The following is a 26795-nucleotide window of genomic DNA, read 5'->3' as shown; positions in this document are numbered from 1 at the left end:
TCAGCGAGCCATGGTTTACAACAGCGAGAAGACACGAGACGTGCAGTGGATGGCAAAAACACGGTGCATGGTTCTTTCAAAGGGCATACATATAATAGGTCATGAAGCTCTTTATTTCCCCTCTTTCTCTACCTCTCTCTCTCTCTGTCTCTCCTCTATGCTGTTCATGAAGAAGTAAGGCGGCTTCTCCACATGGTACTAGCCTAGTTTTCCGGGACTCTTTCGGTACGGTTGCGGGATTGCATGGATGGCGGGGGTTTGGTTGTTGGCTGGCTGGCTGGCTGGCTTGCTTGCTTCGAGGACTCACCCATCCCTTTTCTTGCTCTTTCCTTCCTCTTTCTTGGTGCTGCGAGTGTAGATAGAGGATTCAATGTGCATGCAGTTTATAGCACTTTCTGCTTTGTGGGTGCAGGTGCTGCCGATGTGTGATGCCAGTGAGTTGGTGAGGTTTTGCAATGAAGGACCACACTGTATTCCGGCAAAGGCTTACGGTCAACATGGCAGCACAGCAACCTGGCACCAAACACAAGCCAGTCCAGCAGATACCTACCCAAGCAACAAACCCGAACCCGCGTATACAATAAGTCAGACAGTCAGTCCTCTTCCCCCAACAGCAGCCCGCGAGTCGAACCCGCGTACTAAATACTATACACTACACACTACTTACGAGTTACGGCAAGGCTGCTCCTCCGGCCGCCACCACCACCACCACCACAGCCGCCGGCTCCGCATCCTACACGCACGCACGCACGCAGCTGCTACACCGCAGCGCCCACGTGTGCATGTGCGTGTGCGTGTGCGTGCGCGCGCGCTTCTCCACGCAGGTCTGGCGCTTGACGCCCGATGGCTGGCATGCTGCAGCAGCAGATTCAGCCACAGCCTCAGCATAGGGCACAGGGCCTTGGAGCGCAGATTCCTCCGATTGGGCCGTTCGTGCTTGGTGCTTGGTGCTTGGTGCTTGGTGCTGTAAGCAACTAGTGGGCGTGGTTGTTGGTCGGTTTTATGTGCTGGAAAAAGAGGGGGGTTGTGGGAGTGGTGAAGAGAGTGAGAAGGGCGGATAGAGAGAGGAAATGGTCAACTAGGTACCTACCTAAGGAGGCAGGCAGACGGCCTTGCCTTGCCTTGCCTTGCCCTTCAATGCCCCCCGGGTCCGGGAATGGGGGTGGCGGCGCCGTAGGTAGCCAGCCGTACAGCATGCCATGCACACGCAACGCCACGCCACAAGCAGCGCCGCTCGCGCCAGCGACATGCTCCTACCTACGCCAACGCCAACGTATGTATGCACGAAGCCCGCGCGCGCGCCTCACGCCTTATCTCAGCCTCGCGGCACGAACCCGAGAGCCCTACGCACCTATGAAGGCACCTCCCTACCTACCTACCTACCTAGGTCTCGGGGCCGGCCGGCCAAGGAACGAACGGAAATCTTCGCGCACGGTACTTAGTCGTAGTCAGGTTCGGATCAGTCAGGTGTGGGCAGGTCGGGTTCAGGCAGGATTGATGTGCGCCGGGACGCGCGCGCTGCGCGCATGAAGAACGCGGCGTGCGCATGCATGAGCACGAGCTTGAGCATGAGCATGGGCGACGGATGCATGCGCTGCGAGTGCTGTGCTGTAGGTACTGTACATTACAGACGGACGGCGGGTGCTGGTCGGGTGCGTGGTCGGTCGAGAGTCGTGGGTTGTGGTCTGGCTATCTGTCTGTCGGTTTGTCTATCTGCCCTGCAGCAGCAGAAACAGCTGCCGTTTTAACCTTCTATAAGTAATATTTTTCTTACGCGCCCCAGGCGCGCTAGGTATGTATGTACATGTATACTGTACATGTTCCTACCATACCTTAGCTTACATAGCCAGGCAAGCGAGGCACAATCTCGCGCCCCTGGAGCGCGGGCATGCTATTAATACGTATGTACTCCTATTATTGTATGTCGTAAGTGCTTACCTAGGAGGGCCAGGGCCAAAAAGTCGGTTCAACGAGACGAGGTCCGTGGGCAGCAAGCAAGCAAGCAGGGCGTTGCGATCTGGGTTGCTGTGGACTGTGGAGCAAGACAAGACGACCTAGGGAGTGGATGCGATTTGCGCGCTGCGCATCTCATCTCGCGCCATCCATCCATATCCATCGCGCATCGGACTCTCACTCTCAGATCGCCCCAGCACACACGCCCTGGCGCACGCACGCTCGCTCGCCCGCGCCCGCCTGCCTGTTGCGGCTAGGCATGTGGCGCTGCGCCCAACGGCCTGCCCGCAAAACCCGCCTGACTAGCTGCTAGCTGCTGCTGCTAGGTACCTAAACCACACATCGTAGCCGCGAGCTATAGCTATTCACGCCGGGCGTAGGGCTGCAAGCTGAGCTGCAAATCATCATCAGCGGGGGCGGATTGACGGGCCCCTTGGGCACCAACTGCCTGGCTGACTGGCTGACTGACTAGGTGGGTGGGTGTCGGGCTGCTGCTGGCTCGTTTACGTGGTAGGTTAGGTAGGTTAGGGACCTGACTGCTGGTGCCAGTGCTGGTGCTGCGAGGTAATCTCGTCAGGCTGCTTCGATTGCTGGCTTGGACTCGACTCGAGTCGACGCGCACACGCCGAGTCTCCTAGGACATCGGAGCGAGACCTCTACTGCTGGATGGATGGATAGGTGGGTGTGTGGCTACAAGGACGCACGCACGCATAAACGGACAAACAGACGGAAAGCGCCTTGCTTGCTTGCTTCAGCGCCCGCCCTCCTTTGCTCTGCTCTGCCCTGCCACCCCTCCCTCCCCTCCCCGCTCCAGCCATCCGCGGCGGGTGCGTGCGGATTCGGCTCACGGTTCACGGATCACGGATCACGGATCACGCACCCCCCCCAGGGCGTGGCGCACAAGGATCCCGGCCGAGGATCCTGCCACCCTGCGCCCCTCGTATGGAGCACGTCAGGCTCGCTCGCTCGCTCGAGAGATGGAGGGTGCGGGGAGCAGCAGGAGAAGGGGGAGGGGGGTTACGCGTACGTATGTATGTACCTGACCTTGAATCAGCGGGCGAGATTGCTTTGGGTCCTTGGGTATCCGGCTGGTCGGCTGGCCGGTCACTCAGTCAGGCAGTCAGATTGATCTGGGTGATGACTGGATGTCAGCTGCCCTGTCTGCCCTGCCCTGCCTTGCTCTTCCCTGTCTGCCACTTGCCATCCCTGCTGCTTCGCTGCTTCGCCGCTCTGGCCTGGCTCTGCCCTACCACCTACTGACCCCCGGCCCTGGTACCAACCAGCCGTTACGGACACCAGCACCGGCAGCACAACACGACGACGACAACAACAAGAGCACAAGCGCCCTAACCCTCCACCACCACCGCCCTCCTCCCAAAAACCCAACCCAACCCCTGTCCCCTGTCCCCTGTCCCCACCCCTGCTCAAGACCTAGAGTGAGAGAGAGAGAGAGTCAAGGGCTCAAGGGCTCAAGGCTAGTTTCAGGCCTGCCGCCTGAAAACGCTGCCTCGCAGAATGCGCCTCGTGGCGCGCGCAGGGCCTTGTTTCTTTACTGTTTGATTTCGCTTTGCTGGTGCTGTGGTTGTTTTGGCCGCGTGTCTGCTATGCTTGCCTTTCGTTCCGAAGTAGAGGAGTATGAGGAGGAGGAAGATGAGTCCGCTTACCTGGCGTCGTGACTGGTTCTTTCTGTGACTTGGCTTGGCTGCCGCCCTTTCTTCTTTCCTTCCTTCCTTCCGTCCACGCATACACACACACACACACACACACCCATACAAACCCCTACCAGCAATCCCGTGCACTCACGCACATGACGCCCCGCCCCTCCCCTCCCTACCATCCAGCCAGTCAGCCAGCCAGCCAGCCCCTCCTCCTACCGTTTTAGTCCGTCCGCGCATGCGCAAGTGAGACAACCACTTTCGTACCCTTTCCCACACCATCACCAGCAGCAGCAGCGGCGGCGGCGGCGGCTCTATGCTAGCTAGTTAGGTACATGTTAGCCACATGCATACATACACAATCAATCAACCAAGTACCCAGCCAAGTACCCAACCAGCCAGCAAGAAGGCCAGAACCCTCGCCATCGACATCGACACGCACGACACAAGTCCACGCAGCAATAGAGCAGAGTGCGCCAACATCCAACCGACCCGCTTCTGACTGACTGACTGCTGATTCGTTAACCCGCCCACTCCCCGTTCGTAAAACACCCGCATCGCCCTGCGCCCCAAGGGTTGGTTGGTTCCGGGAAACTGGCTCGCCCGCCTGCTGTTGCTGGCCTTAACTGGCAGGGAGCGTATGTATGTCGTTTTGCGCTTTTTGCGTGCTCGTTTGTGTGCGTGGTCTGGACTGATGGATGGATGGATGGATGGATGGGTTTGCTGCTTGGTAACCAGCCGCCCGACCAGCCAGCCAGTCAATCAGTCAGCCAGCCAGTCAATCAGTCAGCCAGCCAGCTAAATGCAGCAACAAGCGCCAACGCACCTAAGTCCCCCTTGCCCAGCACACAAGACAAGCTACAGCAGCAGCACAATACGTCGTTAAATAGCCAAGTAAGTAAACAAACAATCCAACCCAACCCAACTCACGCAACCCAACGCACCCACCCACACCCACAACAGCCACAGCCACAACAGCAACCACAACAGCAACCACAACAGCAGCCAGGCTCCAGCCCAACAATGACGATGCCTCAAGCCTTAATCCTTCCGCCGTCAAGGAAAGCCGTCAAAGAAAGATAACGATCGCCAACCATGACATCGGCGATGATGCCTGCCCGAACGCCTGGGCCGCCGCACGCACCAGCGCGCGCCCCCGCGCTGCCCGCCCTGCTCATCGTGCTGGCTTCTGGAAGCGGGAAGCCCCAGCCTGAGTCAGGCCCGCAAGGCAGGGCAGGGCGTTGTGGGGCTGTTGCTCCGCGGAAGCGGAAACGGACGCGGATGTGGAAGTGCGTGAAGAAGGGGTGTGGGGCGTTTTGGAGGGGTTTGGTGCTTGGTTCTTGGTTCTTGGTTGTTGTTGTGCTTGCTTGGTTTGGTGGTGGGTAGGTAGGAGGTAAGAAGGGAGGCGCTGATGTGATGTGATGATGGCGGGCTTTCTATTTTGTTTTATTTCTCTTTTCTTTTCTTTGCTTTTCTTTTACTTTATGAGGACGGCGTGTTGCGCTTTAATTACTCTCATGCCTGCTAGATTAAGAGGAGGAGAAGAAGGAGTAGAAAAAGAAGCCCGCTGAGGTAAGAAAAAGAAACAGAAGAAGAAAAACGGCCATAGTCAGGGACCAGGCGCCTAGGTACTATACCTACCGTAGCAGAGAAGTGCCTACGTGTACTGTACAGTAGTAACAACTTAGCAGCCTACGCACTCACTCCCGCATGATGCTGTCATTAATGATGCCGCTGCTGCTAGGTAGGTAGGTAATCATGGCAACCCATGATGATGGACGCGACCACCAGCACCACGTCCGCACGCCAGGAAGGAGGCACCAACCAAGCAACTACGCAACCAAGCAAGCAGATCGCCGTCGCAGACTGCAGGCGCACGGCCCCCGCGGGCGGCCGCCTTGGATTGCGTCTGCGTCTGCGGCTGCGGCTGCGGCTGCGGCTGCGGCTGCGGCTGCGTCTGCGTGCGTGCGTGCGTGCGTGCGGGCGGGCGTGTGCACTTGCCTACCTTTACCGTGCGAGAGAGAAATTAAAGAGAGGAAGAGAAAGGGAGGGAGGGAGCAGCCGTGTCCTGCCTGCGCCATAGCATAGCGGGCTCGACGGCGTGGCTTACCTCTTACCTACTCGTATATACCTATGTACCCAAGAACGCACGGGACGGCCCAGCGGGCGCAGTGGCGCCGAGCAGGGGGAGCAGGGAGGCAAGGGCAGTCAAAGTCAAGGTCAGATGTCTCGGCTGCGTACTCTAGGTGGGTGGGTAGGTTGGGTACCTACTCAAGGCACCTAGGTGGTAAGAACTGCGGCGGGCAAGGATGGGCCGGGTTGCTGTGTCAGCAACCTGCTCCACAGTAAGCATGCGGCGGCGGCGGGGGCCGCGGCAAGGGCCGCAGCGGAGTGCTGTTGGGAGGGGAGGGAGAGTGGTGTGGAGAGGAGAGCGCGGGGTAGCTATGGAAGGCGTAGGCGTAGGGTATGATGTGTAGGATGGTGGTTAGTGCGATACAGACGGACGGACAGACTTACATACATGCAGTACGTATGAACGCGCATAGGACAGTACTGGGAAGCAGACAAACAATAAGTATGTATGCATACGTACGGCAGGCAGGTAAAAGCATTCGGCAGCTAGGTAGGTACTTACCCATCAGCCCAGCCCAGCCCAGAAGGAGGAAGAGCAGCAGCAGCGACGACCTCGCACCTCGCACCAGCTCCAACGTACATACAGTACCTACCCACCCAGCTACCCCGGTAGCGCGCACCTTGCTTTAGCGACGCCTTGGCCTGCCTACCCTGCTACCTACCTACGTACGCGGGCGGTGGGCCAGGTAGCCCTGCCTGCTTACCTACCTACAGTACAGACCCCGCAAAAGACTCCAGGTAGGTACTGGAGGGATGCCGCAGCGCCTGCGTGCGTGGGTGCGTGCCTGGCCGCCGCGGGGCGGGTGCCAGCAGCTAGGTAGGTACATAGCAGCAAGCAAGCAAGCAAGCGTGCGTACATGGTTTACATACATACATACATACATACATACGCGCACATGCATATGTAAGTAATAAAAAGTCCGCAGGCAGACAGAAAAGGAAGGAAGAGCAAAGCAGGCAAGCTTCGCAAGCAAAGCGGGCGCGGGCGGGCGGCGCGGGCGGTGCGAAGCGGCCCCTCCCTTCGGCTGCCTGGCCGAGTCTGCCCCGTACCTACACATGCTGCCCTACTGTACGTACATAAGCAAGCCTGCTTCTACCCACCGCCGGGATCTACATACACGCCCGGCTTCCCTGCGCCACGTCCTTGTCCTTTTTTCCCTCCTCCTTCCCCTCCGACCTCCTCCATCACCGCCGCTCTTCCTGGCCCCCCAACTACGACGACTACTACCTGCTTGAACTGTTTGCCTGCTTGTCTGTCTGCTTACTTGCTTGCTTCGTTTTACTGTCTGCCGCCTCTTGCTCGGTCCCTCGACGGCTACATATTTGGGCCGCCTGTCTGTCTGCCATAGCTGCTGTCTTGCTTCTTGCGCGGCGTCCTTCTTCTTGTCCTTACCGCCGTTGCTTCGCCTTTAAACCACGCTCTCTTTCTTTCCTGTTACGTCCTTTTTACTTATTTCTCGGCAACCTCCTCTCTCTCCTCTCCATCCCTCCTCCGACCGCTGAACTCCCACACTATCACTGCGCAGATGTGCGACTACACCCAAGTCCACTACAAGTGCTCGCACCTGCGCTTCACCGTCCGCGCCTGGTGCATCAAGTACCAAGAGACGCACCGACGGTGTCCCGCCAACGTCGTCGCCATGTGAGTGCTTGCTCATCCTCCCCTACCTAGCCCACTCCGCCTCTCTCTTTGTCCCTTTTTTCGGAGATCCCGACTGACTGGCCTGCAGAGAATACCGGCTAGACGAGCTCTGTGGTGAGTCGCCTCCGATCTCATTTGCTCGGGCCAGCTGCTCCGCCACCACTGCCCTGTGCGGCTTTTGCCCCCCGGTGTCCCCGTTGCCTGGCAGTTTTTCCGCTCTGCTATGGCCAGCTGATCTGTCATTTTCCAGGCGACTGCCGCAGCAAAGCGGCGCGTTCAGACAAGGCAGCCTACGCGTAGCCCCTTCTCCCCCGAGACCATGAAGGCCCGGAAAATGGGCCATGGGGCTTCCTCCTAAAGAAAAAGAAAAGAGGAAAGAAAAAAGAAAAACATGAATGTCTGTTTAGGGTAGCCGTGAGTTGGCTGGCGTCCCGGGTTCCACACAACATATGTCCGATCTCTTTCCTTTTTCACTCGGTCTAGCTTCCAATGTTTTTCCTTTCGGGTCACTTCTGGGGTCTTCTACAATATCTCATCCTCCTTTCCGGTGCTGCTCTTCATGTTTCTGGGGCCGGTAGTCAGCACCAAGCAAAAATGGATGCAACCTTCACCTCATCCAACGGGGGTTTTCTTGTCTGGTCACAAACGGGAAAAAGCAAAAACAAACCGGTCCCGAAAGAATGCCGACCGAACTAAAAAGTAAAAACTATCAAATATCCTACCTCTTCGACGGGCTTTTTCACTCACCGTAGTTTTTCCCTGCCGTCGGTTCGTGCGTATGCGTCGCTAATGCAAGACGCATGCAGGCAAAAATCCAGGACAAGAATGCTCCACCTTGCCGACTCGCCGCAGAGTCGCGCAACAGCACACTGGCGATGCCCCCCACAATCGACCATCGCCAAGTGCTACTGCTGAGCTGCACGAAACGCGCGTTCAAGGGATCACTTGGGCGGCGTGCCGCGCATGGTTGTTGAGCAGGCCTAGAGGGTGCGGGTGTAACGGGCATCCCGTGCCGCCGATGTCGGTAGTTCATACGCCGCATCCATCGGTGCCCCTGGGGTGGCAGAGGACTGGATCGCGAGAAAGAGAGGCGTGGGACGAGGTTGCTGAGGGTTGTGCGATCGTGAATTCTGGATGGACGTCCGCAGTATCGTCGTTTCACGTCGTACTGGAGCCAAAAAGCGATCTCGTACGACGCAACCGCGGACCTCGTCATCACCACATACTCCTGCGCCGACGTCGACGATCTGACTGGACAACGACGGCGACCCCACGGTACATACCTCACGTCTCCCAAAGATGCGAGGACGCGGGAGCGGAGGCGATGATGGAGAGGTAGTTTGTGTGGCACGCTACACACGAGCTGGAGATCATGACCCCGGTTGTAAATTCGAGTCAATGACCTTGCCTGTGTCATGTTGACAGCATTTCTCTTATGTCGCCAGTCGGTAGGCTTTCATCATGCCGAAGTTGCGGTCAGACATCGTAGTAGTGGCAGCGGCAGCAACCGCAGCAACAGCCAGTTGCCGGGCAGCAGCATACCCAGTCCGCTTCCCTATAGCCGACCCATTGGGGCGCTGCAGCTAACCAACCATGCCGAAGAATGATGGCTCGCATCCTGATGCACGCCCCAGCTATGGAAGCATGGGGGTAAAATCAAAGAGCAAGGGGTTTGCAACTGGTTTCCTTGTGTCTGCTCCGCTATATCCCCGCAATCAAGGATGCGTCAATCCGAAAAATCGGTGGGTATCCGGCCGGTCACTGGCGTACAGAATAAATGAGGTTGTAGAAAAGAAGTTGGCAAGCATCCCCGTCACATGCTGCATGCTTTCGGAGCTTCGAGTGCGGTGGGGTAGAGCGAGCTCGCTCTCGTTGCCTGGGGCCACGGTCGTCGCCCGGGTACCTGGTTTCTGCTCTGCTGCTACCCTGCTGCACAGCAGCGCACAACAGCACGGCTCAGAAGTGGCGCGATTTGAGGACTGGCATACGCCTACTTGGAACCGCAGGGCAAGTCGAGTAGCCACTGGATAAGAGGGATAAAGCAGTCCTAATTCGTTTCTCACCGCTGAGGGCATGTCGGTCCTATAAGACGACGCCACGCTTCTCCTGCTCATCTGAAATTGGCCGCAGGAACTTGTGACACACGTTTCAAGGCCCCATCTGGTCCCGGGTCACTGTTCTGCTCGTCTCTAGTTGCTGCTTGTTGCGAGACGCGAACCAGAGCCCTTTTAGGATTTCGTGAGCCGAGAACAGGTGCGACGGTCAATGTGCAATGCAAGTGATCGCGGGTCTGGACATACGCGAGAAAGGTGGAATGTGGACCATGCTCCCTGTTGTTGTACCGCAACTAGTTGCGTGATGAGGGTAGAATATGCTCCTTTGCGGCCTGGTTCAGGTTTTGGGCGGAGCCTTCTCCCCAACGGTTGCCTCCGCTTGACGAAACACACCGCTGTGAGGGGTGCATCCAGTCATTAGTTTTCAAATGGAACAAAGGTCTAGAATGGACTATTGTTGGACGTGTAGGATACTCAGGTATCGCAAACCCAAATCCGAAGCCTGTAGGCCCGCTAGAAGCTTCTGAAGATTGGCTCTCGGTCGGAAGCACTATACCAATTTTACTCATCCAGCAATGTGCGTTGGCTGAAGCCGCCAAGCGGATACCACTGCGAAGGAGATCGGGCTCGATCTTTGATTCGCTTGTAAGCTCTGCCGGTGTCACTGCCGACACGAGAGTTGGGTAGGCTTTGTAACACAAAATTGCAGCAAGATCAGGAGGATAGCAAGAGTCTTCACTACACATCGAAAGATCGAAGATGAGAGGACGGGAAAGGAGATAAGGTTTCAAGTTGAAATACCGAGATGATGGGCTGCATGCGTGCTCTGAAGTGGCAGTAAGCCTACTTGAAGTATTATGAAGGCCGAATCAAAAGCAGCAGTTACCTTATGTCACATCGTGGAGACGTGCCAGTTTGAGAAAGCGGACAAGGCTCCGTCAATTGGTGGGATACAGCGAGTCGACGGGAATAGGTAGTTGAATGTTCCTCATTGACATTTCCAATAACGTCGCGGATGCGTTCAGGGACGTAGTTTGGTCGCATGTGCAGTCTGATTGGCGCGAGGGACTGAGCGAAGCAAGTGTGGGCATTGAAGGAAGAGATGTCGTGATGGTCGAGGCCCGCGACGGACGGGACGCGCTAAGCGGATCTCCAAATCGCGGCTTCCCCCTTCAAGGGTCCATAGATTCCTACCGCGTCCAGCAACGATGACCGACCACTCAAGCGACAACGCCTTTTACGTGGTCGTGACCGGAGCCAACAGGTAAGCACGCCCCCGGAGTTGCTCAAAATAATCACTAACGCGCTTACGCAGTGGCATAGGCTTCGCGATTTGTTGCCGCCTCATCGATGAATTCCTCCAAACCCGCCCGCAGTCCCAGACCCTCGTCTTGATCCCTACGACGCGAAGCAAGCGCAAGGGCGATGAGACCGTCAAGCAATTGGAGGCGCACCTCCGCAAAGCCTCTCTCAAGGCCGAGAAGAGTGTGCCCGGAATCAGCATGCTGTTCGCAAGGCGGGTTCGTTTCCAGACGGAAATCCTTGACCTGACATCCATTGTCTCGGTGCAACAATGCAGCACAAGGCTACGAAACAATATTTCGAAGATTGATGCTATGATTTTCAACGCGGGCATGGGTGGTTGGACGGGCGTCAACTGGCCCTGGGCAGTCTACAGCATGTTGACGGACTGGGTGAATGCCAACACCTGGCCAATCGGCGTGAAAAAAGCGACTGTCGGGCTGCTCGCTGAGCCTCAAGGGCATGCCGTCAGCAATGGTAGTGCCAATGGTAGTGCCAATGGCACGGCATCAGTACAGCCTAAATCCGACGAACCACCCCTCGGACAGGTGTTCTGCGCCAACACCTTTGGCCACTATCTTCTTGGCCACTACTGTGCGCCCCTCCTCTCAGCCGCTCGGCCGAACAGTGGGCGTCTGATCTGGATATCCAGCCTTGAGGCTTACGAGTCGGATTTCTCACTCTCCGATTTCCAGGGCCTGGCCAGCTTAGTGCCGTACGAATCTTCGAAACGTCTGACCGATCTTCTGGCGTTGACTTGTGATTTGCCGTCTACCCGGCCTTGGACATCACCGTATTTCCAGAACAAGGAGCAAGAGAAGAAGGAAGCGGAAGAAGAGATCGCAGATGCTCTTCCCCGCATGTATCTTTCGCATCCCGGCATTGTCAGCACCGGCATCTTTCCTCTTCCTTTCCCCTGGTTGATGACCTATCTCTGGATGTTTGCAGCATATGTTGCACGCTGGCTAGGCTCGCCCTGGCATCCCGTCCGGCCATATCCTGCGGCCGTTGCTCCTGTCTGGCTCGCGCTCGCTGAACAGTCCACTCTTGATGACGCAGAACAGAGAGACGGCAAGGGGAAATGGGGCAGTTCGACGGATTGGGCAGGCCATGAAAGGGTTTTGAGGACTGAGGTTGAGGGATGGGGCTTTGGTGGCGTTGTGGGTGATGCGAAGGGCAGGAAGGGTAGGAGAAAGGGTGCCAAAGACCTGAAGGAAGGCGATAGGGAGGAGTTTGAGGAGATGGGAAGGCACTGCTGGAAAGAGATGGAGGATCTAAGGGTGCAGTGGGAGAACAGAGTAGGAAGACAGGCGTGAGGTACATGCGGTGGACTGACAAGGCCAATATACAAGCCCGGATAAGGTAATGCGATGCTAATAGAAACTAGACTTTATTGAATGCTATGTATAATAAATTTGTATGTATAAGTGCTAGAAACAGATCAATTTGACTCATTGAAGCGGTATGCATGAGTGGATTGGTACAGTATCTCAACTTCATCCCAAGAAGAATACACTTGAGCCGGCGTTGCTCGTGGTCTCACGATGGTAGTACTGCATCAAGGTCGTACATCTTTGACAAAATCGGGTACTACGCAAACAGAGGCTGAGTTCAGCTTTTGAGCAAACTTGTTGCCAATCTTTGCAACAGTCATCGACCGCTAGAGCATCCACACCGAAACTTCCACGTTGCTCCGAGCAGTGTCTCACCGCAAGCTAATCATCTGCATCCAACACACAGCGGGATCCTTCGGAAACTAGGGACGAGATATTGGAGGGGTGAAAATAAAGAAAGGGGCAGATTACTTGTGTAGTGCTGACTGTGTGAGCTACGTGGTGGACCCTTCCCGCCTGGCGGTTCCGGGTGCAGGCGGGGGCTGCATACTCCTAGGGACTTACATACGAATCGGCAAGCTGCCTCTTATCGCGTGCCGGGGGTGCAGGGAGAAGAACGTGGAGCGAGAGAGCATGGAGTGGCATTCCGATAGCGGTAGGGCGTGCACAGAATGGTCCCTTCATCGCCAACAATGATGGCAGGGGGCAGAGAGAGGGGAATCCGAGAAGTTTTCGGATGAAGGAGGGGTGTGCGAGGGGAGGACAGGAGGTTCGTATTCCTTCGGCGAAGGGTTGTGGGGTTGAGGGGAAAATTGCGATCACTATGGCGTGTATCACTCCTGGACCTAATCATTCCACATTTTGGTGTGGACAAGTTGGACAAGGAGCAGTCCAGAGCGTAGAAGTCTGCAGGGAAGGAGGGCAGTGCTGCTCCCGGCGACGTTGGGCGTGGATGCAGCTAGCAAGCGGTCCAACGGACGCGCAGCCGCCGCGCCTGGAATCGTGGATCCGCGTGGGACCCGGTAACCTTGTGTGGACGCACCCGGGCTAGAGGGCGATCTAGCAAGTCCAGACACGGTGGGGAAGGACAAGGGAGCCCCGAAGAATTGGTCGCGCCGTGCCGCCAGCGGGCGATCCCACCCCCGTTGCTGACCTTTCTGAATTTGCGGAGACGCCGGATTAGGGGCCGACTGCCAGCTAAGAAAAGCGCGTCGTGTCTCGGGTCCAATATTTTTTTTTTCCCTGTATCCTCTCTGCAAGATTATATTCCAGGCGCCCCGTCCGTCCTGACTGTCCAGAGACAAACATAAGCTGGCCACGTTGAGACGCATCCAACACGCATTCATCTTTGTCTCGTCTCTTTATATTATTTCTTGTCCACCTGTCTGCTGCTGCTGCTGCTGCTGCCCATCCTCACAAAAGGTTTGGCAGAATGGAGCCCACCAAGCCATCCGAGGTGCTCGCGAGCGACTTTCCACCCTGCTTCTAGCTGCGAGTGGCGTCGCTGCATTCCTCGTTTCTCCGGTTGCTATTCGCCGCCCTGCCGCCGCTGCACCTCGTCACTGTACCTACCGCGACCCCACCGATTCTCCTCCACGTTCCCTACTCGAGCACTCAGCATGCAAGTGCTTGAGCCGGCACGTGTCTTTCTCTTCCTTGCCCTCTTCCTTCCTGTTCTGTGATACCCCTGCATACTCGGTATGTCGAACCAAGCCCGCACCCGTGGCCGCAGCTCATGCGCTCTGTACCTGCTTCCTGGCTAACTCACCGAACAGACTTGAACCGAGACAGCGCGTCTTCACCTTGTCCTCCCCACCACCTTCTCTCTCTCTCCCTCTCTCCCAACCTTTGCGCGTTGCATCTTTCAGCATGGACCGAAATCCCGTGCGGTCGTTCAGCGACGCCTATCGCACTCCACGCGCTGTATCCTCCCATTCGTCCGACCAGCCACAAACTCCAAACCACCAACTACAAGGCTATCCCTTTGTCACGACACCTTCCTCAACAATGTCCGAGCCGAAGTCCGAAAAGCTGCGCCAGATGTTGCGCGAACGCCGAGAAGGCATCCCCGACCAGTCTGACGTCACTCAGTCAGCTCCCCAGGTCTCGTCCATAGGATTGGATGACTACATTTTCGAATCGGAGGGGGATGATGACCATCAGCGTCGCCGCCGCACCCGACTGACGCGAGCCATGCGCAGCGCCAGCATCCAACAGCGCGGTAACACACCATCTAAGACACCCAATGACCTTAGAATGGGATCAAAGGATGTTCAAGCAGACATGGACAAACTGCGCAAGGAGAACTGGGACTTCAAACTTCGCCTCTGCCTCATGGAAGAGAAGAGCAGAAAACTGCAGGAAGGACTGGCTCAGGCAGAAGATAGCTTAGCGGCCATCCCCAAGCTCGAAGAGAAAATTGACGCCCTCAATGATGAGAATTCCAAGCTTCGAAATGAGGTTGAGGATCTTCAAACGGCATCCAACCAATACAAGCGCAACCTGAGAGCGGCGAATGAGGTTAACGGCAAGCTGCTTGCCGAAGTGGAACAACGCGAAACCGCTGTCAAGGATGCCAATGAAGCTCTCCGAGAGGCGTTGGATATGATCTTGGACCTAGAGAAAAAGGTCAAGCCTTTGGAAGAAGAGGTGGCAAGATGCAAGTCCAATGTCTATCACGGCGGATCCCAAGACTCCACATACTTTAGCAACGAGCCTGACAATGCATCCATTGCAATGTTATCCGACGATCCCAGTAGACCGCCTACCTCCCACGTCACAGCGCACGCGGCTGATGAGAGACTTCCCATCCAACGTTCCAGGACTCGTTCCTCATCCGAGTTTGCGAGCCCCATTAGTCGTCACGTCAACAGGCTGTCTCGAACCATCTCTGCTGATGCTGATCGTTTGAATGTATTACGCAAGAAAGTTTCGGTTCGGGACGACTCATCCAGTAACATGTTCTTTGACGGTAGTCCGGAGCATCCGCTTCCGCCCAGGCCTCACCAACCCATGCGCATTGTCAGCAACCCAACGGTCAGCAATATGACGGGGCCTCGTCGTGGCAGTTCAGCCTCGTTAGCTTCAGGGTTTGTCAGGACACGGCGTCCCAGCAATCAAATGATGGAGCCTCATCCTGGCAGTTCCGCATCCCTCGCTTCGGGATTCAACAGCATGCGGCGCCCCAGTAACCAGACGGTACGTCGGTTGTCTGACACTCCCCAAGCTAGCCGGACGTCCGTCGCGTCCGATAGCAGTAGGGGGCGAGGCCTTCGTTGTCTGTACCTCAAGGGCGAGGCAATGGAAACCAGCCAGAAACTTCAGACTGTAGTAGCGCCCGCGGTACAGGAAGTCAAGTCTCCCAACACAGAAACGGCGAATTTCCTGCACGCACTCTCCACTTCCTCTGCGGACAACGCTAGGACCTCGTCTCGCGCGACGACGGGCCTTTCTTCCTGGGAAGTGTTCCAGACAAGCGATTACGAAGCCGAGACAGAGAGCGTTGCTGGGCCCGAGAGCGTCGAATCGGAAGAGGAGAACGAAGATTTGACTGCGACCACGACTGTCAAGCGGTCTAGTATGGACACGGAGCTCATAGAGCCATTGACTCCGCGGTTGTTGGAGGCAGAAACGTCCCCTGTCCCCACCGAGTACCGTCCGGGTCATTATCCAAACTGGCCTGGTACGAGCAAGCCGCATTGGGTAAGGGGAAGGGACATGTGCTTTAATGATGACGGTGTGCTGGAGCTTCCGCGGTGATGAAGGGATGGTGTACTTCTTTGGGTCGTGTGATGATGAGGACAAGACCTCGGTTTCTTCGGGGTGATTGCTGGCTACAGGGTGTTTTGTTTCTTCGATACCCTGGGGAAATGGGTATAACGGTTTGCATTGGTTTGCTGGAATTTTGTGTAGGCACGGGGCACGGAGGCTCAAAAGTCATGCTTCTAATTAGGACAAGATAGTTTAATGATTGCTATGCTTCTTATTCTTTTCGATTTACAGAAGAAAAAGTGCCTACCTGAGTATGATTTTTCAGAAAGCCGCGCTGGTTATTGGGTTTCGTCACGGAATAGCGCGATGCTCTTTCACGTGCATGAGGCCGACACGCCGATCGTTCGGCGCCGATCTCAGCCAAAACAGCTACGTAGCTCTCTCCGGAACTAACAAGAGCTACATACAGCATACAGCATACCTTCCGCCCGATTGCACACAGACTCTTGCCAGAAGCCGGGCCCGAAAGAAACGACGGCATACCATTTTCCCTCGCACCCCCTCCTCGTCCGGCGCGCAGGCAATGCCGAGCGCGTAGCAGCCAGCATGCTCACCTCCGGCTTCACCAACACGCCCGTCACGAAGCTGCTCGTCGCGTACACGGTCATAACGGCGTTCGTGGCCAGCGTGGTCGACGTGCAGTACCTGTTGTATGTGAAGATTGTGCCGCATCTCTGGGAGTATGGGCAGTGGTGGCGGATCCTTACCTGGCAGGTACGTACGCTGAGGGGGGGTTGCGGGATGAGAGCATTGCGAGGGGAGGGGCGGAGGAGGAGGCGAGACGAGCGCAGCCAGGCTCGGGCACGAGGGACAATGGATGCTAATGGTGCTGCAAGCAGTTCTGCTTCGCGAATTCGACAGAGGTGTTGTTCGCAGCAATGACGTTCTACCAACTGCGAGTGATAGAGCGGATGTGGGGGTCGCGAAAGTTCGCCGTAAGTCGCCGCATTTCGAACCAGCAACCGCAGTAGCCATTTTATGTATGGTATGAGAGAGCTGGCTGACACGCGCGCGCAAACAGTCCTTCATCGTCTCGACGCTCCCATACACGACGCTGCTGCCGCCGCTCCTCCTCGCCCTCATCGTCCGCCCCCTCACCTTCAACCACGCAAACTACCTCCCCGCAGGCCCGACGCCCCTTCTCTTCGCCCTGCTCGCGCAGTTCCACGCCGCCGTGCCGCACACGTACAAGTACCGGCTCGCGAGCTCTGCGCCGCGCGCCAACACCACCACCAACAACAACAGCAGCAGCAGCAGCAGCGGCAGCGGCGGTGGCTCCGGCAATGCTGGCACAGGCACAACAACCCTCCTCCTAACCTCCAAAACCCTGTCCTACCTCCTCCCAGCCCAGCTCGCCCTCTCCGCCCTCCCAGGCTCCCTTCTCTCCGCTGCCATCGGCTGGGCCGTCGGCTACGCCTGGCGCAACGACATGCTGCCGCTAGGCAGCAGCACGTGGCGGGTGCCGGGGTGGGTGGTCGGCGAGGCCAGTGCCCCCAACACCACCACCACCAGCAGCAGCAGCAGGGGCGGCGCTGCGACGGGAGTGGGAGATGCGGGCGCCGGCGCCGGCAGGCAGGAGTTCGATACCCTGCGGCGGCGGATGGAGCGCGAAGCAGCAGCGGGGACGGGGACGGGCACGTCGTCGGCGGTGGCGGATGCGGGGGCCGGTGGGGGCGCGGGGGCGGGTGGGCGTGGGGGAGTGGATGCAGAGGCAAGGCGGCGAGGCACATTGGGCGGGTTGTTGGCTGGGCAGTTTGGTGGCGTGCGCGGCTGAGCGCTCGTTGCTGAGCTCGTTGCTGATGTGTACATGCGTGTGTGTGTGTGTGTATGAGTGAGACGGATGCGGTCGGCTGCCTGCCTGTCTGGATGGGGTATGTGTAAATATAAGTATGCATGTACGCATGTACGCATACAATGAGAATAATCAATCATAGCCTCAGCATTGCATTACATTGCATTGCAGACAACAAACACAAATGAAGAAACAAATAAACAGGATCAGCTAGCTAGGTAGTTCGTTGTACATTTTAGCTGGCCGTGCCTGTGGCGTGACATGGGAGTGTATGTACCTAGTATAGTACCATACGGGGGTAGAAGGACAGCAGCACGTAGGCGCTGGGATGAGAGGAGTGAATGACGGACTCAAAGAAGAGAAGAGAAAAGAAGAGGAACTAACCAACCAACCAACAACTTAAGTCATGACAATCTAGAGAAGCAGTGATAAGTAATAGGCAACACTCACAGCAAATCAAACACAAGTCAAACACAAACCAAGCCAAGCCAAGCCAAATCCATCAACAGCATACATTATACGCATCTCTACCAACACCCCACCCACCCCACCTTAGCACATAAGTAATCTACTCCCATCTCATCTCTATCTACCCAACCAACCATCCATCATCTCAGACAGACGACCCAGCGCGCCTGCCTATCCTATCCAAGAGAGAGCCATCAGAGGTATCGCGCAACGCAAATGCCAGGCAAGCAAGCAAGCAAAAGCAAATAAAGAAACACGCAACGCAACGCAACGCAGCCAAACCAATGCAGCAGGGAAAAAAACACCACGAAAAGATAAGAAATGGTCGGTCCCAAAAGCGGAAGAAAAAAGCAACTAGGCAACAAAGCCGTCGTATCCGTCATCATCAGCACGAAGATTTCAGAAGAGGAAGAAGAAGAAGAAGAAGAAGAAGAAGAAGAAGAAGAAGAAGAAGACCGAAAGAGGTCGAAGGCGGGAAAGAAGGCTGAGGGAGACGAGCCGTCTAGCTCTCCTCCTCCTCATCCTCCTCGCCCACATCCAACCAGCCGCGGCACATCTCGACCGCCCGAGTCCACTTGCGGAACATCTTCTGGCTCTCCTCCTCCGTGATGTTCGGCTCGAAGATGACGCGGTCCTTCTGGTTGATGTCCTTGAGCTCGTCGAACTCCTTCCAGATGTCCACGGCGAAGCCTGCCGCGATGGCCGCGCCCAGAGACGTTGTTTCACGCATCGAGGGGCGGTTGACCGGGATGCCGATGATGTTGGCTTGCGTCTGGATTATATGTTAGTGTTTTGTTGCTTTAGGTTGATGTTGTTGTTGGTATGGGAAATGCTTACCTGCATGCAAAGATCCGATTTACTCATACCACCGTCAACAGCCAACTCAGCGAGGGCGTGACCGCTATCCTTCTCCATGGCATCGAGGATGGCCTTGGTCTGGAAGCAAGTGGCCTCGAGCGTGGCACGGGCAATGTGGCCACGCTGCGTGTGCTGCGTGATACCGAAGATGGTACCCTTGGCATCATCAATCCAGTACGGCGCGAACAGACCAGAGAAGGCAGTAACGAAGACGGTGCCGCCGTTGTTCTCGACGCTCGACGCCAGCTCGCCGACCTTGTCGCTGTCGCGGATGAAGCCCATGTTGTTCATCAGGAACTTGACACCCGAACCAGCCACGGCAACGGAACCTTCCAGCGCGTACACCGGCTTCCGCTTGCCGCCAAAGTCGTACGCGATCGTCGACAGCAGACCGTGCGTCGAAATGACGGGCTCGGTGCCCACGTTGTACAACATGAAGCAACCGGTACCGTAGGTGTTCTTCGCGTTGCCAGGAGCGAAGCCCTGCTGTCCGACCAAGGCGGCCGACTGGTCACCCAGACAGCCCGCGATCTTGATGCCCTTGAGCGGGCCCTTGTTGATGGCACCGAACGAAGTCGCGCACGACGAGGGCACAATCTTGGGCAGCTTGATCTTGTTCTTGTCAATGCCGAAGAAGTTGAGCAGGCCATCGTCATACTGGACAGTGCGCAAGTTCATGAACATGGTACGCGAGGCATTGGTCGCGTCGGTCACGAAGACATTCTTCTCCGTGCCGCCGTTCAGGTTGTACAGCAGCCAGGTGTCGGGAGTGCCAAACATGAGCCTGCCCTCATCGTAGGCCTTCTTGACCTCGGGCACGTGCCGCAACAGCCAGACGAGCTTCATGGCCGAGGGGTAGGTCGAGAGGGGCAGACCGCAAAGCTCGGGCAGCTCATCGGCGCCATCCTTGTGGCGGAACTCACGCACCAGACTCTTGATACGAGTATCGGGCCAGGCGATGGCATTGTGGAGGGGCTGGCCGGTCTCGGAATCCCACACAAGCGCCGTTTCACGCTGGTTGGTGATGCCGATGGCCTTGATGTCGCTTGTCTTATGGCCCAGGTCGGTGAACTTCTTCGTCGCGGCCTCGATGCAGTCGTAGACCGACTGAACGAGCTCCCACGGGTCGTGCTCGTGCCAACTGTGCAGCGCAAAATACGTCAGCCAAGCGAAAAAATAAAAAACCAGGGTGGCGGCGATGCCGGCAAAACTCGGGAGTGATCTGCTACTTACCCAGACTCGGGGTACTTCTGCGTAAACTCAATCTGATGCGAGGCGACGGGGGTGCCGGTGCCGTCGAAGATCAGGAAACGCGTCGACGTGGTACCCTGGTCAATGGAACCAATGAAGAACTTCTCCATGCGCTTCTCGTAGCTTTCGCTGCGCGGTAGGCGCATGCTGCCGCGACGGGCCTTGATCTCGGAGCCGGCGCTCTCCATGGGCGGGTTCGCCTGGGGGCTGCCGGTAGGCAGGTCGTTTTCGCTGAATTGCGCAGTGGCCATTGTGGCTAGTAGAGGGAGAGGAGGTGGTGTCTAAGGGTATGGAGGGACAGAGGACTCTGGCGCAACAGCAGAGTGAGGGGCGCAGGGCACTTGTATAGCGGCGAGGACAGAATTACTCCGGGCGAGGCGCGGCGATGGGTCTTGGGAGGGTCTTGGAGGGTGTGCGACACGGAAAAATGCGCCGGGAGAATGAGGAAAGAAGTACCTAAGGCGTTGGGGTATATAGAGTGGTAAGATGGAGAAGAGAAGAGAAGACTCTCGACGAGGCTTCGGGGCCCTTTTTGTTCACCTCAGCCCCTTCCCAAGAAGACAGGCGGCGCGCGCATCGCTGGCGCGTGGCAGGCGCTGTCGTCAGCCCAGCGGTCGCGGCTCAGCTATGATGAAGGTTGCTGGTTGGGATTTTTTCGGGGCGCGGGGCAGGCTGAGGGCGGGGCGGGCGCTCTCCAGGCGTCTGATATCACAATGCGGGCGATTGCTCGATCCGCGCGGCAGGTTTGCCGACGATCCTGTCTCCGCGTCCCCATAAAAAACCAAGCATGCGGACGAAATATGGGTCCTTGTCGATGGAAATCTTCTTCATGTCGTAACTAGAAATTTCGCCGAGCTGGGGCCCCCTTCCATCCTTTCCACATCGACGCCGCATCAAAAAAAAGAAACAATGCGCCGCAGCGCCCCCGGATTCCTCCCGAGTCCTGGGCCTTCGCAATCTCGCCCACTCTTCATTGCGCCCGCGCACGTGCTCACGATACCCCCCCCGTCGTGGTGTTGTACTCGCCGAAAGGCCTAGAACCTTCGCAACCCCCACTCTCCCCAACAATTGCTTACACCCTTACTCTACAAGCCCGACTTGATCTCGGGGTCCCCGCCGGGAATGGCCGTCTTCTTGCCCTCGTCGCGTTGCACTATCGCTGCCCGACGCGCCTCCTCTTCCTCCTCCAGCGCCGCCTCGGCGCCCTCATGCAACTCCATTGCACGGTCCACGGCGTTTGGCAGCTTGCCGACGTTCTCCACAATCTGACCCCTGCCGATCAGGCTCACGACGATGCTCGCGCCCACGATGAAGGTGAGCACGAACCGGTACACGCCGTACCACGGAGGGGTCCAGCCGCGCCGCGTCGCCCGCGTGTCCGCATAGTACAGGAAGTTAAATGCGAGGAACTGCGAAATGAGCGCGTATTCCACAGGTAGGAGGATCGTAGGCCACGCGACCGCGGGCGCCGCGACCCCGATGGCATAGCGCTTGTAGCCCTGGTAGCCGCCGTACCCCGCCCATTCCAGACCCCAATGGATCGCACCCAAGAACGAGATGATCTGAATATCGGGCATCAGTACGTCTCTCTCGGTCCCGAGTAAAGGAGAAGGGTGCAACTTACCACTGCGCCGTAACCGACCTGCAGGGGCTCGAGCACGTGCAGGAGATACTCCGCCGTCTCCGGACTCATGAACTGGCCCACCCCGTTGGCCGCGGCGTGGTTGATTTCCCAGGAGCAATAGACCGTCGACAGCGACGTTCCGAGGTACGGAAGGACGCCCGACAGACCCAGCACGTAGGCTTGGCGCGGAACGTTGTTCAACGCGAACGTGTCCTTGATGGTGCCCTAGTTGCGCTGTCAGCGTCTCTTCTAAGAATAGTCGCCTCCCTTTCCCCACGCCAGCACGGCTGCCTCGCTGAACTCACCACATCCTGTCTGATTCCCTTCATCATGTCGGGGCCCGGCTCCGCACCGCCAGCCCCAACCTCGCTAAACACCGGGTGTGTGGTCGACGACGACGACACGAGCTCGGGCTCAGCCTTGAGCGGCTTCTTCTGAAGCTCCTTTTCCTCCTCGACGTTCGGCTTGTCCCATTGCGTCGATGCGCACCGGGTCTGCCGCGCGACGGCCGCGGCGAGGGGGCTCGCGGGGACCTGCGGCCGCCTCGCACCCAAGGTGCAGAGATGCGAGGCGACGGGCGCCTTGCCGGAGGCGGCATTGAAGGGTGTCCGCATGTGCTGGGCGCTGACAGCCGAGAGCGAGCGCATGGCGGCGCGGGCAGCTGGGGTTCGCAGCATCATGGTATTAGGAGGTAAGGCGTAAGTCGTGAATAATCAAACGAAGAGTTAAAGGTGAGTAGTAGGAGTCGTCCAATCAGGCTGGCGACGGTGGGTATTGATTGCAAGTAGAAAGAATTGTTTGGATGTAGGTAGGTGTTCGTGGAGGAGAGAGGACGATGGGAGCAGCTGCGGTGGAAGGCAGCCAGCAACAGGGCGTCACGACGGCAGCTTGACGTAACCTACTGCTCACTCAGTATCTCGGCCGCGTGTTTCAATGGACGCAGCAACACTAGAAGCAAGAAGCGGAGAAGGGCCAGACAGGGCAGGGCGGGGAGGCCATAGCTCCCGGGGCGGCGACGTCATCAGTCTCGGTCGCGGCCTCAGGCAAGCACCATCGTCGCTCGCTCGCGAACACGGCGCGCCAGCCCCAAAGACAGGGATGGCGAAAATCCCACGCGCTGCCCTTTGAAAATCAAGCTTCTGGCCGCACGGCGCCCCCCACATATTTCCCGCCGCCGGTGATGATGCTATTCTTTCGAAATCCCATCCAACATCCGGCTGCCATGCCGGATCGACGCCCGCCCGACGTCACCACGCCTCCGACGCCTCCCGTAGCCGCCTATCCAAAACGTCTCCTCTCAAGCACTTTCGTGGCTGCTATCAAGCTATCGCGATTCTCGGCGCCGATTTTCCCCCATTTACAGTCATAGGCTGTGTCGATGCGCGCGCGCGGCGTCACGCAATTGCCGTTGGTGCTTTATCCAGCTGATTAGGTCTTCTCAAAAAAGATAAAAAAAAAAAAATTAAAAAAAAAAATTAAAAAATAAAAATAAAAATAAAATAAAAAAAAATAAAAATAAAAAAAAATTAAAAAAAAAAATAAAATAAAAATAAACAAACAACTGACAACAGGATATACCGCGCTGGCAGCCGAGCACGGCAACAACGCCATTGCACAATGGCGCAGGGCGGTGCACTGCCCGGCTCCACGTGTAGCTGTCCCCTGCATCGCGTACGTGTATTCTTCGGTGAGAGCAGCCAGGCGGAGGAGAGAGAGGTCCTGCTCCGGCCAACCTGCCTGCCTGCGCCAGAGTACCACTTTTCCGCCTCCACCGCCACACGCGCGACCCAATCGGGGCAGAAGCGAAGCGTGCTTGCGTGCTTGCGCGCTTGCGTGCATAGCAGTGTGGCGATGTCGACGTACGTCGTCGGAACTTGGAAGAGACGTCCATGCGGTGAAGCGAGATAGGACGTTGGGGGGGGGGGGGATAGAAGCGAGGCTCGCTCGACTGGACCCTTCTCTGCCCGGATTCTGGAGACTGGAGATTTGCTCTGGAGACATACATCATACGACGAAGCCCTGTGCCGCCTTTTCCCGTCGCGAACGCTCCAACTCGGTGCAAGCGTGGCTCGTTTCGAAACCGTTTGTCCCCGAATATGCTTATCTCATGCCCCGGTACCACATCTCTCGCTGCGTGCAATGTGATGTGCGGGTCCCTGCATTCGCTGCTCGCAACTCGGAGAATATTTGCCTGTGTGTGTGTGTGTGTGTGCAGTGGCCAGCTGTTGTACACGTAGGCACGGTAGGTAGGTGCCTGCGTTGTTTGTAATACACTTTTTTTTTCTCACTGCCACGGTTGTTGATCGTTGATCTCGCTGCTTTGCATTCTCGTGCTGCTCACACGCCGTTGTTGTAGGGAGACTAAGTAGACTGTCGTTCCCTGAAGTGTTCCCTCACAGGCCTACTACCACCTGCTGCTACTCTGTCATGGTTGAAGTGACTAACTATCACATAGCCTTCCTTGTTCGGAATATTCGTATCTCGCGTCCCCATCAAATAACTACCCCTCCTTCCCTGGCTTGTTCTCCATTACCTCCGCACTCACATAGCACTCACAAACCGGGCAATCACCACGTACAGCACAGCTCAGTCAGACCGCTTGATCCAAAGACAAGCAAGATAGAATAAAAATACAAAAAGCGTGCGTGCAACTCCCATACCCTATTCGCTTTGCCATGTCTTGCTCTGCATTTTGCCGTCGTCGTTTTTTCTGCGCTTTTCGTGCGCGTCTATGAGCGCATGTATATGTACAGATAGCGATCTGAAAGGTCAGAAACCCGTGTATGTGCCATCAAGCGACGACAACTCGGAAAAAGCCAATGGCTAAAAGAAAAAGAAAGAGAGTAAGTAGTATGCCGGACGCGCACTCTCTCAGCGCGAGCAGAAGCAACCAAGCCCAAGCCCCCAACCCATCATTTTCGTTCGACTCCTCCTTCCATCCGCAAAACCCATAACCACAACCCGCGCCCTTACCTTCCCTTGGAGCCCTTGTAGTTCAAGTTCGCTCTTGCCGCCACCGCCACCTTATGCAAGCCGTTGCGACGCTCCCACACGGCGCTCGAGCCCTGCACGACAGCGACGAGCTCCTCGGCGACCTTGTACGCGAAGCTGCCCTTGCCGCTGCCGCGGAACTTGCGCTTCTCGGCCGCGCCCAGAATCCACATGATGGCGGTGCGGCGGCGCTGGCGCAGGCTCAGCGGCGTCGGAATCTGCAGCGCGACACCGCCGCCCGCCGCGCCGCGGATCGACTTGAAGCGCAGCAGCGGCGCCACCGAGTCGATGGCCAGCGTCAGGTAGAGGACCGGGTTGAGCGGGAGGTGCGATGGTGGGGGCGCGCCGGGGAGCAGCGGCCGCCGCGGGTCGATTACGGGCGGCGAGGCCGTGCGCAAATAATTGAGGATTATGGACATGTTCTGTGGGGTGTTAGTTCCGGTGTTGCTGCTGGTGCCGCCGCTACAGTACGACGGCGCTGGATGCGACGGTTTAAGAGAGCCCACTCACCCGCTGCGCCACGCTCAGCTTTCCGTCCTGCATCAGCAGCTTCGTGACCTGGTCCACCACGGGATCATACCGCGACTTGAGACGGTTCTCAGCGGGCATGGGGAAGGCGACGGGCCCGAACTTGAGGCCATCCGACGAGAGCGACAGCGGGTTCGGCTGCTGCAGCATCGTCGGGCGCACCACCTCGGCCTGGGTCGCGTAGCCGCGCGTGCCCGAGGGCACCTTGGCAGTGGCAGGCTTCTTGTTCTTGGTCTTCATGACCTCGGGCAGGTTCTTCTCGGCCTCCTTGTCACCGGCGACGACCTGTTGGAATTGCGCACATTAGCCCGTCTTTCTTCTCTTCTCACTCCCGCCATATCTTTCTGCACCACCATCACAGTCACAAGACAGCATAACGCACCTCCTCCACCGGCGTGCCCTGCGTGACGTCCGGGCCCTCGCCGCCCCGTATCTTGGCCATGGCGCTCGCCTCCTCGCTGACATGCGGCAGCGTCTCCGTGTTCGGGCCCTTGGCCCCCTCCTCCGCCACGGGCAGATCCGTCTGTTTTTTGGCCGCGGCGTCGTCGCCCGCCGAGTAGCATCGCCGCGCCACGAGCGGCAGCCGCCATTGCGGCGTCGCGGGCTTCGGGCGGAATGCCAGCGCCCGCGGCGCCGCGCTGAGCAGGTTCAGGCGTGGTGGCATTGTGTATGTGTATGTGTGTGTGGTTGGGCGTCAGGTCGTGACGCTCGCCGTACGTAGATGGACGGATTTGATGCCGCGGCAATAGGCCGGCCGAGAGTTGTTCCGGCCTGCTGGAGATGCGGGCGCCCGGGCCCGATTGGTGGTGCTGCCCGCCAGGCCGCTCCGACCTTCTTTCCACTCCTACCTGCGGTTTTCCGCTATTCTTTCGCGATGCTCGTTATATAAACTACGCCTTTGAAATACTCGTTAGGTAGTATAATAACTCTTATTATTTTTATTATTATTTTTTATATCTTTATTTTATATATTTATCTTCTATTTCCTTTTCTATCTTTATCTCCCACGCCTAACACAACATAACCCCAACCCCAACAGCAAGTACAGCACAGCAGGACCATCAACAACGACACATAAAATACAAGGAACCTGCCTATCTCATTGAGGCTTTAAATACAGCTACCTAGCTAGGCAGTATAGTATAGTACAGCCACTATCCCTCGCACTAGGACCTAAGCAATGGAAACTCCCTACCCACTTACTCGTGCAACAACTGCCTAGGTATATATATATCATGCATGGGTACATTCCACCAACTTAGCAGCAGCAGCGATCAAGCGACCCCACCCTTCTCCAGATCTCTCTCTCCAACTCCAGCACCAACACCAACATCAACACCCACATCCTCCCTCTCCCTCCCAAGCACCTCCCCCCGCTTTCCCCCAACGCCAACGCCAACGCCAACGCCATCACCATCTCCACTCCCACCACTCCCACC

General features: G+C 57.2%; 12 protein-coding genes across 12 annotated transcripts in view; 6 read left to right on the top strand and 6 right to left on the bottom strand.

Annotated features, from left to right (window-relative positions):
• The first annotated feature begins 115 nt into the window (after positions 1-115).
• Positions 116-1078, top strand: K452DRAFT_100453 (uncharacterized protein). Its single transcript, XM_033534892.1, has one exon. The coding sequence runs from the start codon at positions 371-373 to the stop codon at positions 968-970; it is 600 nt and encodes a 199-aa protein (XP_033393371.1). The 5' UTR covers positions 116-370; the 3' UTR covers positions 971-1078.
• A 2020-nt stretch (positions 1079-3098) lies between these two features.
• On the top strand, positions 3099-3629 carry K452DRAFT_312251 (uncharacterized protein; the record flags this gene model as incomplete). The annotated part of the gene is made up of 1 exon (XM_033543542.1): positions 3099-3629. One exon carries the CDS (start codon positions 3099-3101, stop codon positions 3627-3629), a length of 531 nt encoding a protein of 176 aa, XP_033393370.1.
• Positions 3630-7267: 3638 nt separating this feature from the next.
• On the top strand, positions 7268-7683 carry K452DRAFT_301831 (uncharacterized protein; the record flags this gene model as incomplete). The annotated part of the gene is made up of 3 exons (XM_033542501.1): positions 7268-7383; positions 7472-7497; positions 7634-7683. The coding sequence occupies 3 exons, from the start codon at positions 7268-7270 to the stop codon at positions 7681-7683; spliced, it is 192 nt and encodes a 63-aa protein (XP_033393369.1).
• Positions 7684-7924: 241 nt separating this feature from the next.
• K452DRAFT_100386 (uncharacterized protein) lies at positions 7925-9227 on the bottom strand. The gene has a single exon (XM_033534891.1). It carries the CDS (start codon positions 8798-8800, stop codon positions 8123-8125), a length of 678 nt encoding a protein of 225 aa, XP_033393368.1. The 5' UTR covers positions 8801-9227; the 3' UTR covers positions 7925-8122.
• Positions 9228-9614: 387 nt separating this feature from the next.
• Positions 9615-10265, bottom strand: K452DRAFT_100377 (uncharacterized protein). Its single transcript, XM_033534890.1, has one exon. The coding sequence runs from the start codon at positions 10181-10183 to the stop codon at positions 9731-9733; it is 453 nt and encodes a 150-aa protein (XP_033393367.1). The 5' UTR covers positions 10184-10265; the 3' UTR covers positions 9615-9730.
• Positions 10266-10633: 368 nt separating this feature from the next.
• K452DRAFT_353456 (uncharacterized protein) lies at positions 10634-12203 on the top strand. The gene is made up of 2 exons (XM_033545828.1): positions 10634-10701; positions 10753-12203. Exons 1-2 carry the CDS (start codon positions 10646-10648, stop codon positions 12053-12055), a joined length of 1359 nt encoding a protein of 452 aa, XP_033393366.1. The 5' UTR covers positions 10634-10645; the 3' UTR covers positions 12056-12203.
• A 1439-nt stretch (positions 12204-13642) lies between these two features.
• On the top strand, positions 13643-16068 carry K452DRAFT_100361 (uncharacterized protein). Its single transcript, XM_033534889.1, has 2 exons — positions 13643-13771; positions 13849-16068. Exon 2 carries the CDS (start codon positions 13943-13945, stop codon positions 15830-15832), a length of 1890 nt encoding a protein of 629 aa, XP_033393365.1. The 5' UTR covers positions 13643-13771; positions 13849-13942; the 3' UTR covers positions 15833-16068.
• A 322-nt stretch (positions 16069-16390) lies between these two features.
• Positions 16391-17618, top strand: K452DRAFT_235437 (uncharacterized protein; the record flags this gene model as incomplete). The annotated part of the gene is made up of 3 exons (XM_033537436.1): positions 16391-16558; positions 16681-16779; positions 16866-17618. 3 exons carry the CDS (start codon positions 16391-16393, stop codon positions 17616-17618), a joined length of 1020 nt encoding a protein of 339 aa, XP_033393364.1.
• Positions 17619-18606: 988 nt separating this feature from the next.
• Positions 18607-20359, bottom strand: K452DRAFT_235607 (uncharacterized protein; the record flags this gene model as incomplete). The annotated part of the gene is made up of 3 exons (XM_033537447.1): positions 18607-18876; positions 18942-20103; positions 20196-20359. The coding sequence occupies 3 exons, from the start codon at positions 20357-20359 to the stop codon at positions 18607-18609; spliced, it is 1596 nt and encodes a 531-aa protein (XP_033393363.1).
• An 843-nt stretch (positions 20360-21202) lies between these two features.
• K452DRAFT_100326 (uncharacterized protein) lies at positions 21203-22629 on the bottom strand. The gene is made up of 3 exons (XM_033534888.1): positions 22143-22629; positions 21838-22062; positions 21203-21775 (listed from the first exon to the last, which is right to left on the bottom strand). Exons 1-3 carry the CDS (start codon positions 22515-22517, stop codon positions 21299-21301), a joined length of 1077 nt encoding a protein of 358 aa, XP_033393362.1. The 5' UTR covers positions 22518-22629; the 3' UTR covers positions 21203-21298.
• A 2177-nt stretch (positions 22630-24806) lies between these two features.
• On the bottom strand, positions 24807-26020 carry K452DRAFT_235589 (uncharacterized protein; the record flags this gene model as incomplete). Its single annotated transcript, XM_033537446.1, has 3 exons — positions 24807-25250; positions 25339-25641; positions 25739-26020. 3 exons carry the CDS (start codon positions 26018-26020, stop codon positions 24807-24809), a joined length of 1029 nt encoding a protein of 342 aa, XP_033393361.1.
• A 446-nt stretch (positions 26021-26466) lies between these two features.
• The window catches only part of K452DRAFT_329163 (uncharacterized protein), a gene marked incomplete at both ends in the record, with an annotated part of 2240 nt that continues 1911 nt past the window's right edge, over positions 26467-26795 (bottom strand). Inside the window, one exon of the mRNA XM_033545040.1 lies at positions 26467-26484. Within this exon, the coding sequence (XP_033393360.1) occupies positions 26467-26484 (18 nt within the window). The remainder of the gene's footprint in view (positions 26485-26795) is intronic.

Source organism: Aplosporella prunicola (genome assembly GCF_010093885.1).
Source record: "Aplosporella prunicola CBS 121167 unplaced genomic scaffold K452scaffold_28, whole genome shotgun sequence".
NCBI lineage: Eukaryota > Fungi > Ascomycota > Dothideomycetes > Botryosphaeriales > Aplosporellaceae > Aplosporella > Aplosporella prunicola.
Note: the sequence above shows the minus strand (reverse complement) of the source record. Positions and strands in the feature narration are given on the sequence as shown.